Source organism: Podarcis pityusensis (genome assembly GCF_964106645.2).
Source record: "Podarcis pityusensis genome assembly, chromosome: 13".
In the NCBI taxonomy this organism is placed as follows: Eukaryota; Metazoa; Chordata; class Lepidosauria; order Squamata; family Lacertidae; genus Podarcis; species Podarcis pityusensis.
This window is the reverse complement of record NC_138038.1, coordinates 29,364,383-29,378,639: the sequence shown is the minus strand read 5'-3', so window position 1 is coordinate 29,378,639 and position 14,257 is coordinate 29,364,383. Positions and strand designations below refer to the sequence as shown.

The 14,257-nt window shown below is 40.1% G+C and overlaps 1 protein-coding gene across 1 annotated transcript; it reads right to left on the bottom strand.

Annotated features, from left to right (window-relative positions):
• Positions 1-8,039: 8,039 nt before the first annotated feature.
• On the bottom strand, positions 8,040-14,257 carry LOC308460766 (vomeronasal type-2 receptor 26-like; the record flags this gene model as incomplete). Its single annotated transcript, XM_080977290.1, has 6 exons — positions 8,040-8,941; positions 10,054-10,180; positions 11,031-11,258; positions 11,625-12,482; positions 13,173-13,482; positions 14,040-14,257. 6 exons carry the CDS (start codon positions 14,255-14,257, stop codon positions 8,040-8,042), a joined length of 2,643 nt encoding a protein of 880 aa, XP_080833416.1.

Below are 14,257 nucleotides of genomic sequence, written 5' to 3'. Positions count from 1 at the left end.
AAGCATGAGCCACAGCATAGACAGCATTGTAGACATTGTAGCTGTGGCCAGTCATTTCCATTTCAAACAAGGTCCCAGGAAGACTCTCTAGCTTCTCTTCTCCAGAGCAGTATTTCCTTTCCTGATGCTGCCCATTAGACATTTCTAATGAACAACTGAAGGCCTGTTCCCAAAAGTCCTGGATAAAACCGTCTCCTTGGGACCATGAAGGTCTTATCATCTGAAGGAAATGTTGGAATCCCAATGGCTGATTTGAATGAACCGTGATGGATATGGAACCATGGAAGGCTTGTAGATCCCAAATCTTTTGAATAGAGTGTGATGCAAAATCCCAGTGGGATGTAATAATCCACACTTTACCTAGGGGGGGCAAGTCTACCAAGGGTGCTAGAAACAACATCATTATTAGAACTTGAAAGGATGAAGGTTCCCCATATGCATGGAATACATTGGCTTTTTTTTCAAACACAATGAGATAGGCATCCAAGTGTTTTAAAAACCAGTCTAGCATCTCATCCATATAACTCCATTTTGGTATGTTTACTATAAAGTCATAACAGATGCCATTCTGGGATAGCATTGACACTATTGTCTGTAAAAACCTATTCCCTTTGTCATCATCCACGGCAAAAAGCCCAACCCAGGTCCATCTGAAATGCTGAAGTAACTGCACAATTCCTTTGTGCTGCTGGGCTTCATTGGGGACCATCTGGTACAAGAATGGGAATAGCATTTTTGCACTTTGTACTGGTAAAAATGATCCATAAGTGAGCTGTAATAAAATCCATGAATATTTCTCAGACAGATTACAAGAGAATAGTAAATCATTACTTTGGAATTAGTCCTGTAGGTCATCTAGTTCAATATCCTTTTGAAAACACGAATCACAGTTTCTGCAACAAATGGCTGTTTCATTTGCTTTATAATTGAAGAACGTTTGGTCCGAATTTTGAACCCTAAACAAGTAGTACGTTTGCAGCAATAGAAGCTTTGTCATCTTCGATGTGGCAACTGCTTAAGTCTTTGAAGTGTGTTGTAATGTTACACCTTGGACTCATTTTCAAGAGACTGAACATACCAATTTCTTTCAACCTTTCCTTATATGATATGTTTTCCATACCCCAATGTCTCTATGAAGACCACGTCCCATACTGACCCTGTTCAAGCTGCCTGTCTAAATAGTGTATTTGTACCGTGATGATGCCTAAGCCTGCTAGAGGTGGAAATAGTTGTGTGTTCTCTGGGTGTAAAAACTGCTTGCTCTTGTGTTTCTGGAATATAATGGAATGTCCAAAGGTAAGAGTCACATCTCTTGATCCCTGCAATCTTTTGCCTTTGTTCCCGCACCCCTGACATTAACCCCTAGAAGTTTCCATAAAGTGAAAAAGTGTTCCTGCCCACCCCCTGCCCATGATCCAAAAGACTGCAGACACATTTTCCTTTAATCATGATGGTGTACCACTATTGTAAAAATAAATCCATACCCCTATGCACACAGTTTACCTGTGGTGTCTTGTGGATTGCTGAAATGATGGCCACGTTGGCAGAGATTTCAGAGATGCATCCTCCAACAACAGCTACCAAATTGTTCTGATTCTGACACTTGAAGTTAGGATAAAATCTTTGCTGTTTAGAAAGCAGACTTAGAGTGGCCTTATTCGTCATCCTAGCAGTGTAGTAGCTATTAAGAATGTGGATTCCCAGAGAAATGTTTGGTAAGATGTTGGGGTTTTCATTTATCTCTTTTACAGCAAAGGCTAAGGCCAGGATGTGCTGGTAGTTCTTGGGCACTGAACTGTAATGTAAGTTACAGCTATTTCATAAATCAACAGTGACAGAAGTAATAAAAGCACATTTGAATTATTCATTTGTCATCTGTATCTGTTCAAGACTACAGTGAAGAAAACATACCTCAAAGTATAATGGGGGTGGGGGAATATCTCAAGTGAAGAACAAAATGCTCAAAATGTTTTGGGGTCATGCTTTTTTTTAATAAACTGAGGAAAAGGGGGAAAGGACATGGTGTCTTACATAGGTTCTCCAATCATATTCTGTGTAGGCTGTTCCAGGAAAGAAAGTACATTATACAAGAAGAAAACTTGAGAAACAATCCCACCAATCACAAGGTCCCCTGCCTGGTAGAATTCATGAGGAATAGGAAGAGGATCATCACGTATGCTGCAATTAATGAAATGTGACTTGCATACAGTATGACACAACAGTATAAGCAGCAACACCATCACTGTCATGATCCTGTTGGCAAAATGACCCCACCAAATCTCAGTTCCCATGGTACCCTCTATATGTTGCATTGCATTTGCTACAGCGTCAGTCAAATCATAGATAATCCTCTGGTTGCACTGATTTACAACTTGGCTCGTTATGGAATTTGGGTGCCAATACCCTTGTGTTCTAGTTCAGGGCTTCTCAAATTGTTGTTTGTGGACCACCAGTGGTCTGCTTGCTTAGTTCAGGCTGTCCACAGCATGTCTGTAAAGAGCAATTAGAATTCTATAGAATTCATGCTGTAATGCAATAAAATACAGAATTCAAAATAAAAGAAGCAATAGCATACCATTTAAAATTACACAGCCTGCAAAGTGGTCTGCAAAGAACCTCAACAATTTTTATGTTCTCCATGGCAGGACCACTGTCCTATTTAATATTGTTTATATGTTCTCTGTGTGAGCTGGATAAATTAGTGGAATGTGACTCCCACTGATATCAGTGGGTCTCATATAGTCTAGATCCAAGTCTTTAGCTTCTCACTTTATTTTGTATGGGTTTTTTTGTTTGTTTGTTTTTAAGAAAAAAAGAATAAATCAGCTTGTGGAAATATATCCACTTATATCCATATAAGTGAGAGATTTTTTAACAGAAGAGTGACAGAGCCCTGCCTCTACCTAGATCTAATTCTGAAGAATACAAGTGTTTTATAGCTTTTCTTCAGACACTTGCTAACATGCACTGAATGTCAATTGCATAAACCAGTAATTTTGACAGGTATGATTATCATTCCCCAGTGTGTTATTGACGTGATGTTCTATCATGCATAACAAAAGTGATAGAATATTTCCTCCCCATTCTTCTTTTTTGCATCATACTTATTATTATTATTATTATTATTATTATTATTATTATTATTATTTTGCTAGAGGGATAATAAGTAGGGATAATAAGTAGCTAGTCTTGTACAGCTGGTAGATCCATATCTGACCAGTACTAGGTTCAGCTTCATACATGGGTCATTTATATTTGGGATAACTGGAAAGCCATGTCTGGGGAAAGGGAGAGTCACAACTTGTTGTCTTGATAGATATAGTTCTCTCAACAGATCATTCCCAAATATTGTTTGCCCCATTTAATTTTACTGATAGTTAATTTAATTAGTAAGATTCTTTATCAATGCAGTACTTAAAATGTTCATAATTTTAGCATAATGCCGGTTGGTGGTATCTGTTTCCTGGCCGAAGTGGCTGGGAGCAGGTTGCGTAATATGAATTTCAGGGCCCTGCAAAAATATGTTTCATGTCTTTTGACTCAGGCTAGTGACGAGCAGAGGCTCTGCTACATTTTAAGCCAAGCTCGTTTATCATCTTTGCTGTCTATGATCCTTTGTTCTGCTCCCTGCGGGCAGGGAAGGTCCACAGAAGTTATATTACAGGAATTTAATTTTGAGGTTGCCAATGCATAGATCACAGTATCTAGGCTACTGGAATAGTTATATCCAGTTTGCCCGATGAAGAAGTTTTAAGGTGCTCCTTGCTGCTTACATCACTTGGGCTTTCCATTACAGAGATGGATCCACAACACCCCCAGACTTTGTACTTGTTCCTTCAGAAGGAGTACAACCCCCTCAGAACAGGTAAATCTCCCAATCTCTAAACTTGGGAACTGATAAACCACTGTGCCTCTGCCCTTCCAGGATTTAACTTCTGATATTTGGCCTTCAGTCAGCCCACCACTGCAGCCAGATACCTTTTTGGGGTCTGACTGGCAACTGCTGACTCTGATGTAACAGTGGAATAGAGCTGAGTTCCGGCAACACACTGATGACTCCTTTCCACATACGCCTTCTCCCTCTCAACCTTACTTAGCACCCCCTAATTGGTGGAAGCTTACAAAACTGGCACTGGATATTTGTAAAGTATTCGTGTAACCACCCACCCCCACCCAGAATTTTAGACTACAGTTCTGTGCTCTAGCATATAGCCAACATACGAATGACAACAGCGTTTGTTGCTGTTCCCTTGCCTCACCACTGGGAGAAGGTGAAAACCCAGACCTGTTGAGTTCTCTCCTCATAGATTTCCTTGTTTGGCCTTCTAGGCAGGCCTAACTCTCTCTTTATATGATCTTGCAGTTACCTCACTGCAACCCTCTTCTCCTCTGTCATTGGCATAATTTCAATTACCTATCCTCTCTCCTGCCCCCACCTTTCTCCCTCTTTTTGTTTGGTCAATATCCAAGTCAGATCCTCTTATGCCTTCTCCTGGCTGGTCTATTCCTCCTGTCTCTGGACAGCATTCCTCAACCTTGAGTGTCATTTTATCTCCCAGCTGCATTTTGATCTCCCAACTAAAAAAAAATTTGGTTCTCATACTCGACCACTGCAACTCCAAGTTGCCAGGCTTGGTGTTTGTGTGTTCCTCCTCTTTAGAAACTCCTTGAATCCACAATGGCTACTGTCCCCCTTCACATATCAGGGAGGAGAGGGAAGAAACCAACAAGAACCATTCCAGTTGATATAGAGTCCTGCTCTGGTACATTATTTTTACATACCTTGCAGTCTTTGGGGTCTTTCCTCTCTGAATTACTTCAAACAACTCTCCTCAGAACTCTACTCAAAGAAAGCCCCTCCACCTCATATGGCAGTCCCTAAAAGACAAATGGGACTGTGCTCTGGAAACCCCCAAAGTGAATTTTGAGTAGTGCTTATATTATAGGAACGGTCATTGAATTATTATCTGAATTGAAGTAAGTGAGGGTTATTTTACTGATAGATAAAATCTCCATTTCATGATTTTTATTATTTTAAAATTCACTTTTGGTTGTGCATTTTCCAGAGCTCTTCCCAGAGCTTTTAAATTAGTTTTGTACTTTTAAATCATCCACGAAAAAGCAGCACCTTATAATTTCAAGGGGGGGGGGGAGAGACAATACACGAATATAAACTGCTCTCTTGAAATTCCACAGGCACTCACACCCTTAAATGGCAAATATAGAAGAAAATACTATGGGTACTACAGAGGCCCCACAAGGTACTACAGAGGACCCGCAAGTGGGTTAAAAACCTTTTTCGTAGCACCGTAAAAGCAAATAAAAAAATCAATACCCTGTTACCTTGGTTGTCGAACTTAATGTGTTCCAGGAGCCCATTCTGCTTCTGAAACATTCAACAACCAAGGCTCAATGGTCGGCAAGCCCCATTGAGAAAAAAGAGAAACATGATCCAAGGGAAAAGGGAGAGAGTGCACCTCTCCTTGTGTATATATGGCCCGGCAAAGGCAAATGGGAGGAGGGGAGGCTGAGGAGGGGTTGTCCTGCTTGCCCCCAAATCTGTTGCAGGCAGGGGAAATGACTGGGATCCAGGATCATCCAACCTCGTGAAGGGGATGAGTCATTGATGGCAGGGGGGGAAGGAAGGGCACGCCCCCACGCAGCTCCATGGAATGAGATGGGGCAAATTCCACTTCCAAAATCTGGGAGCCTCCCTCTTGAATTCCTAGCCAGGCTTTTGGACCCCTGCTGCATCCATAAGGAAGATGGAGGGAGGAAGGGATCCAGGTCTGTGCGGTTGTGGGAACTTATGTCCAAAAAGAACCTGTGGTGGCATGGAAGGAGGATTGAGAGGAGATGCCATCTGACACACACCTGCCCCTGCCCCATAATTAAAACTGAAATGGTTAGTATGGCAAGGCACATTGAGAAAAAAGAGAAACATTTGGAAATGGAAGCAGTTGCTTCCGGGTTGTTAGAGTTCGGGAGCCAAAAGTTTCAGCTTCCGAGATGTTTGGCTTCCAAGGTTCCACTGTACTGCACTGTAAAATAAGGTAAAAGCAATGAATGACATTAGAATTAATTGCACAACAGTCTCAAGCTCACAAATTGGCAATAAAACATTTTTTGGTTCCGTTTTACCATATGACTGTTCCAGCAGCAATATTGTAAAAACCAATTTTTATAACGTCGTGAATTTAAGTCACACTTAAAATTTTCATGGTCAGAATTTCGGGGGGGGGGGGACTGCGGCTTATATTTGGGCCAATACGGTAAGTCATAGGGCTCCCTCTTCTGGTGGTTTACCCTTAGTTTGACTCCGTGCAGACGGGCAGGAGTCAAGATATAGTTGGGCTTCAGCAAATGCCTAAGCCGAACCGCTCACATTTGTAACCAATAAAGTTGTTGCCTGTTTTAGTCCCTTAACCTAAATACACGTGTCTCTGTGTTAACAACAACAACAACAACAACAACAACAACAACTTATTTATACCCCGCCCATATGGTTGGGTTTCCTCAGCCACTCTGGGCGGCTTCCAACAAAAGATTAAAAATACATTAAAACATCAGCCATTAAAAACTTCCCTAAACAGGGTTTATTAAACAATAGGGAACTACAGGACACGGGGCCTTGGCACGTAAAGCATGAGACTTAATCTCAGGGGTCTTGGTTTGAGCTCTATGTTGGGCAAACGATTCCTGCATTGTAGGAGAATGGACTAAATAACCCTTGTGGTGTGGTCCCTTCCAGCTCTACAATTCTAAGATTCCTCAGAAAATCCCCAGAACTCTACTCAAAGACTGCCCTTCCACCTCCTAGGGCAGTCCCTACAGGACAAAAGGGGTTGTGCTCTGGGCACTCTGAAGGGGACGTCAATACTCAAATTAAATAAGGGGTCAGTGAATTATAATGTGAATGGAGGTGATTCAGGGTGATTTTGCTGGAAGTTAAAAGCTTCATTTAACTTTTTAGTTTTATTTATTTAAAAACCAATATGGGATGGGGGCTTCCCGGAGCTCTTTAACACCTTTTTATTGTTATGCTTTTTGGAGGATGGCCCTTTCCAGTAGATATGAAGTGGCTAATGCTATGCTAAGAATATGTGTAAGAAGGAAAACACAGGAATCTCTGAAAGTTGCTATATTTTGCTTCTCCCAGTTCCTCCAGTATAAAATGTTGGTATAACTATTTTAATTAATATGCTCTTTTAAAAAATATGTTTACTGTACAGTTTAATGATTGGTGTTCAGATGACATTGATTTACTGTGCATTGTAATTACATGCGGCTATATCGTATCATAGTGACGCGGGTGGCACTGTGGGTAAAACCTCAGTGCCTAGGACTTGGTCGGCGGTTCGAATCCCCGCGGCGGGGTGCGCTCCCGCTGCTCGGTCGCAGCGCCTGCCAACCTAGCAGTTTGAAAGCACCCCCGGGTGCAAGTAGATAAATAGGGACCGCTTACCAGCGGGAAGGTAAACGGCGTTTCCGTGTGCGGCTCTGACTCGCCAGAGTAGCTTCGTCATGCTGGCTACATGACCCGGAAGTGTCTGCGGACAGCGCTGACTCCCGGCCTCTAGAGTGAGATGAGCGCACAACCCTATAGTCTGTCAAGACTGGCCCGTACGGGCAGGGGTACCTTTACCTTTACCTTTATATCGTATCATTGGTTTTGTACTTAAGTCATTTGGGCGAATAATGCCAGCACTGATCATGTGTATGTGGATACACATACAAACACATTTTTATAGATATTTGTTCTAAACCATTTAAATGCTTGGGACCCGCACAAGGAGGAATCATCAGAGTTGATAACTGTGCCCTCATTCAAGTTAGGATTCCACTGACCAGTTAAACAGGAATTGTTTTAATCGACCAAAGTGAGAACCAAGTTGAAATGGAATGCATATAAGAATTTAAGGACAGATGTTTGCTCAAGCAAGTAGACATCACCAATTTCTTATAAAATCCCTCCCACCAGCATTTCAAATGAACTACATACACAAGCAGAAAAAAACAACATATGCACTCATGTTCTTTTACTTTTTTCTGCTGATTAGTTGTTCTCTGGTGTTCAACTCAGGTCTGAATATAATAATGTAGCATTTTGGGGAAAAGATGCAACCCAGTAATCCAGCACCAGAGGACAAGATGGAAAAGATCTCCACAGCTACCATATATTTTCCTTTGGTGCTCAGATAAGTGGAAACAAAGGATAACCAAACACTACAAAACACCAGCAGGCTGAAAGTGATAAATTTGGTCTCATTGAAACTGTCAGGTAGCTTCCTGGCAAGGAAAGCCAAGATGAAGCTGACAATGGCCAGCAAACCCATATAGACTAAGACACCATAAAACATGGCCACTGAACCCTCATTACATTCAAGTATGATTTCCCCATGCAGTGAGTGCATATCTGTATCTGGGAATGGAGGGGATGTACTTAACCAAAGAGTACCTATGCAAGCCTGAATAAAGGAGCAGAAAAGGACAATAGAATTTGCCAGCCTTTTCCCTATCCATTTCCTCATCCTGGATCCTGGTTTGGTTGCCATGAATGCCAGAAGCACAGTAATGGTTTTTGCCAAAACACTGGAAAGGGCCACAGAAAAGATGATGCTAAAAGTGATTTGTCGGAGAAGGCAGGTCACCTTTCCAGGCTGTCCAATGAAGAGAAAGGAGCAGAGGAAACAAAGCAGGAGGGAGATGAGGAGGATGTAGGTGAGAGTCCGATTGTTGGCTTTGACTATGGGAGTGTTATTGTGCTTTATAAAAGTCCCAAGTACTAATGTTGTGATCAGAGAGAAGATAATGGTCAAGATAATGGTCAAGAGTCCTAAATCTTCTTTATAAGAGAGGTAGCTTGGGACCTTGGGAATGCATTGGTTTTGGCCACTCTTGGGATACTCATCTTCTGGACATTTCACACAGGTATCCATATCTAAAATAAAAGAAGATCTCTTTAAATATTTCTGACATTGATCAATATATAGCTAAAGCATTGGTTCTTAAACTTTTCCGGGTTATAGACCTCCTTAAGGATCATAGAAGCTGTATTGCAGGTTATCAAATTGGAGAAAACATATTGGTGAAATTATCCTCAAAATGTAGGTTTGTGTAAAATAAACTCCAAGACTAAGTTTCCACGAGTGCAGGCTTTTCAGTGTTTCTGAGGAACAAATGTTCCACAATGAGTGCTCACATCTGATATTGGATATGCAGAAAGATCATAAAAATCTATTAAATGAAACAATATTAAAAGCACAGTATTATTTTGAAATGCCAGAAGGTGCACTGGGAAAAGGTTATTTTGGATATCGGAAATGGAAAGTTCTTGGAATGACGGTCAGTGACTATGGAACTACCTGGAAAGGCATTGTGGCGTTTGCCCTCCTATGTGTGTGGCATCATACTGGGTTCATAAGGAACGAGTTAACTAATTGTAAAATGACTAACCAATGGGAACCCAAGCTTGGAGTTAAGAGTTACAGTTAGAGTTGTTGAGAAGACAGTCTGGAGTTAGAAGAGACAGAGAGGATAAGGCTAGTCTGATGTGAGCGAGTGAGAGATTTTGTTAAGAGGAGTCAGTCAATCAGTTGAGATAATCAGTCAGAAGGTATTAGAAAGGTATAGGCCGGTAAAGAAACTAGAGTTAAGATACTGACAGGAATATTATCTGAGAAATCATAAACTTGTTAATGTTTATAAAATAAACTTGTTTTTTTGGTTCACATTTTAACAACTGTCTGGACTCAGTGTTTTACCCGAGAGTAAGGGGTTGGTGGCAGCAGGAAAGTGAGCACAGTGGTGGCACAGGGATCAATAGACCATTCAACGTCCGGGGACCCATTGTGATCGCCACAGGCATCCTTACACCAACCCTTTGAGGTTGTTTAGACTGAGAGATAGTGATGAACACAAATTTACTCAGTCCCACACTCTTTGAAACTCTTAAAAATTAATAGTTATGTTTTTAATTTTTGTTTAAAATTTTGCATTGCAAGATACCTCCATATGCATTCAAGAGGTTACACTTAATGGTGTAACTCCCACCTTTATACTTAGATATCATCCCTTCTGGACATGGAGTACAATCATAGCAGCAAAATTTCTCTCCTTCCTTCTTTTTCCTACTGTACCCAGGATAGCAGTAGTCATTGCACACAGAAAGCGGAAGCACCTGTACAGAAACACTAAAGAGAGATTAGTAATGAGAGCATAAGAGATCACACACAAAAGCAGGTTTGGAGAAGAAAGGACAACTCCCAACTTAGAGCAGGGAGGGTTCACCTCTCTGGTGTTGTCTAGTTAAGATTTACGTGTGGAGAGGACTTTGTGTGTTTCATTTTCTGTTCCAGTTTTTTGTTTTTGTTTTCATTGGCTAGATTGTGTCCTTGAACTTTTATATTGCCACCTCACTGCAACTACAGAGAGATGTATGTTTGGTAGTGTACATAGAACCTATAGTTTTGAAATAGGTGGATATACCTCCCTAAAATATGGAAATATCTATTAAAATGAAAAGGGTCCATTAAAGTTAATACAGTGATACCTCGGGTTACATACACTTCAGGTTACATACGCTTCAGGTTACACACTCTGCTAACCCAAAAATAGTGCTTCAGGTTAAGAACTTTGCTTCAGGATAAGAACAGAAATAGGGCTCCGGCGGCATGGCAGCAGCAGGAGGCCCCGTTAGCTAAAGTGGTGTTTCAGGTTAAGAACAGTTTCAGGTAAAAACGGACCTCCGGAATGAATTAAGTACTTAACCTGAGGAACCACTGTATGTAGCCCCTTAACCCGAAATCTATTCATGAAATAAACAATTTATTTATTAGGGGAGATGTAAAAAGAGCATATAATAGGAATTCATGAAAATTTGAACTAGAATATAATAATTTTTTCACAAAGGTTAATGAAATAATAAAACATCCTGTGGGATTTCACAAAAAATAAAGTTGGAATGTAGTTAGATGCCTTCAAATCCTTTGAAATTTTTAGTGAAAACATTCCACAGAACTGTGTCTCACCTGATTAAAAACTTTATGCCACACAATTTGATCATTATTTATGCTTAACTCTTTTCCTAAAGGTGCACGAGGGTCCAATTTTCCAACTTTGATCCTAAACAACGAACCATTCGGAGAAATAATCCAGTTTGTTACATCAAAACCTGTAACTAATTCTCCATTATAATCAAAACACACTAAAGCCCCAGCACTATTGTTGAACAACATGGTCCTTAGAAAATGATGGACCTAGATAGAAAGAAAGTATCAACAAAGCAACGACTGTTTCAAAATACTTCAACAATGTATGCGGCCACTTCATCTATTGGGCACTCATGTCTTATTATTGAACTGTAAACCTTAAATGATTATTTGATATTTATAACGATCATTACTTTCCATATGCACCAAGTTGGTGGGTGTCTATGAACTGAAATAACAATATTTTATCATGGGATCACTACTACTTATCATAATGGATTTCCAAAAGGGGGAAAAACCTGAAAGGAAATGAAAACCACCACAGGCACACAAATTGTATCATGCACACTTAGAATTCATTGTGCTTCCTGAAGAAAACATAGTTTTTTAAAAAAAATGTTTGGTTGTAATTACCTGCCATGATTGCACATTCTGAAAAAACAGTTCCTGTCGTTCTCCCAGCTTCCTACCTTTGGAACTGGATTTGTAAACGGCTTGCAAAGCATGAGCCACAGCATAGACAGCATTGTAGACATTGTAGCTGTGGCCAGTCATTTCCATTTCAAACAAGGTCCCAGGAAGACTCTCCACCTTCTCTCCTCCAGAGCAGTATTTCCTTTCCTGATGATGCCCATTAGCCATTTGTAATGAACAGTTGAATGCCTGTTCCCAAAAGTCCTGGATAAAACCATCTCCTTGGGCCCATGAAGGTCTTAGCATCTGAAGGAAATTTTGGAATCCCAATGGCTGATCTGAGTGAAGTGTGAAGGATATGGAACCATGGAAGGTTTGTAAATCCCAAATCTTTTGAATAGAGTGTGATGCAAAATCCCAGTGGGATGTAATAATCCACACTTTACCCAGAGGGGGCAAGTTCACCAAGGGTATTACAAAAACTAGTGTTCTTAGAACTTGAAAGGATGGAGGTTCCCCATATACAAAGAATACATTGGCTTTTGTTTCAAACATAATGAGATAGGTATCAATGTTCTTTAAAAACCAGTCTAGCATCTCATCCATATAACTCCATTTTGGTATGTTTACTATGAAGTCATAACAGATGCCATTCTGGGTAAGCATTGGCACTATTGTCTGTAAAAACCTGTTCCCTTTGTCATCATCCACTGCAAAAAGCCCAACCCAGGTCCATCTGAAATGCTGAAGTAACTGCACAATTCCCCTGTGCTGCTGGGCTTCATTGGGGACCATCTGGTACAAGAATGGGAATAGCATTCTTGTACTTTGTACTGGTAAAAAAGATCCATAAGTGAGCTGTAATAAAATCCATGAATATTTCTCAGATGGATTACAAGAGAATAGTAAATCAATATGTTTCAGTTGGTCCTGTAAGCAATCTAGTTCAATATCCTTTTGAAAGCCAGAATCACAGTTTCTGCAACAAATGGCTGTTTGATTTGTCCTATCATTGAAGTAATTTTACTTCAGTTGTTGAATCTTAAACAAGTACCACATTTGGGGCAGCACAAAATGAATCTTTGACCTCTTCTGTGTGGCAACTGTTTAAGTCTTTGAAGTGTTTTGCAATGTTGCACCTTGAACTCATTTTCAAGAGACACATTTCTTTCACCCTTTCCTATATGATATGCTTTCCATATTCTGGCCATATTTACTGGCCTCCTATTAACCCATTTTGAAATTAATGCATTCTTATTTAAGTGTGCCAATTGGGACGGGAAACAGTATTCAACATGTGGCCTTAACTAGTGCAAAAGGAAGCATAATTGAAATTTTTGGAGATTTGAAAACAATGGGTTGTATCCAGTTAAAAGTACATCCAGTTAGTTGTGTTGAATAATTTGATTGAGTTCATTTTAAGAATATTAGTATTGAATCCAGCTCCTTGGTTCTTTCAATTCAGCCTAAACTTTAATTTATCTGTTTACAGGCACATCACAAAGCTCACATATATCTAATGTTCATACCCCTATGCACATAGATTACCTGTGGAGTCTTGTAAATTGCTGAAATGGTGGCCACATTGGCAGAGATTCCAGAGAGGCATCCTCCAACAATAGCTATCAGTTTGTTCTGATTTTGACACTTGAAGTTAGGAGAAAATCTTTGCTGTTTTGAAAGCAGGCTTAGAGTGGCCTTATAGGTCATCCTAGCAGAGTAGTAGCTATTGAGAATGTGGAATCCCAGAGAAATGTTTGGTAAGATGTTGGGGTTCTCATTTATCTCTTTTACAGCAAAGGCTAAGGCCAGGATGTGCTGGTAGTTCTTGGGCACTGAACTGTAATGTAGGTTACAGCTATTTAATAAAACAACAGTGACAAAAGCAATAAAAACACATTTGTATTCTTCATTTGTCATCTGTTTGTGTTCAAGTCTGCAGTGAAACTGCTACCCTTAGAAGAAAACAAACTCAAACTCAAAGTAAAAGTAAAATGAAAATGAAAATGAAAATGAAAATGAAAATGAAAATGAAAATGAAATATCATGTGTGGGGTAAAGATGGAGGTGAAGGATGAGGGAGCAAAATGTCTTGAAAAATAAGAATTAGTCTGCCCAAAAAATGCATAACAGCATATTTCTTGATGAGGTAACTCTGCAGAGGAAAAGAGAAATGCCCTAGATCCATTCATTTCACTGTCACTTGGGAGGGAAAGCTTATTAATGCCTTGTGCTTAGCAATGTTATCAGGAAGGTAAAATATTTATTAACAACTCCCAGCATTGACAAAATATCATTTTTTAAAACACCCACCATAAATAAATGCAATATTCCTCAAATATGTGTTCCTTGTAATTAGGGTCTGAACATATTACAAAAAAGTGAGGGGAGAGGAGGAGGGAGATGGTGTCTTACATAGGTTCATGAGTCACAATATGTGTAGGCTGCTCCAAGAGAGAAAGTAAATCATAGAGATAGAAGACTTGAGAAACAATCCCACCAATCACAAAGTCCCCTGGCTGGAAAAATTCATGAGGAATAGAGAGCAGATCATCACGAATGCTGCAGTTAATAACATGTGACTTGCATACAGCATGACACAGCAGTATAAGCAGCAACACCACCACCGTCAT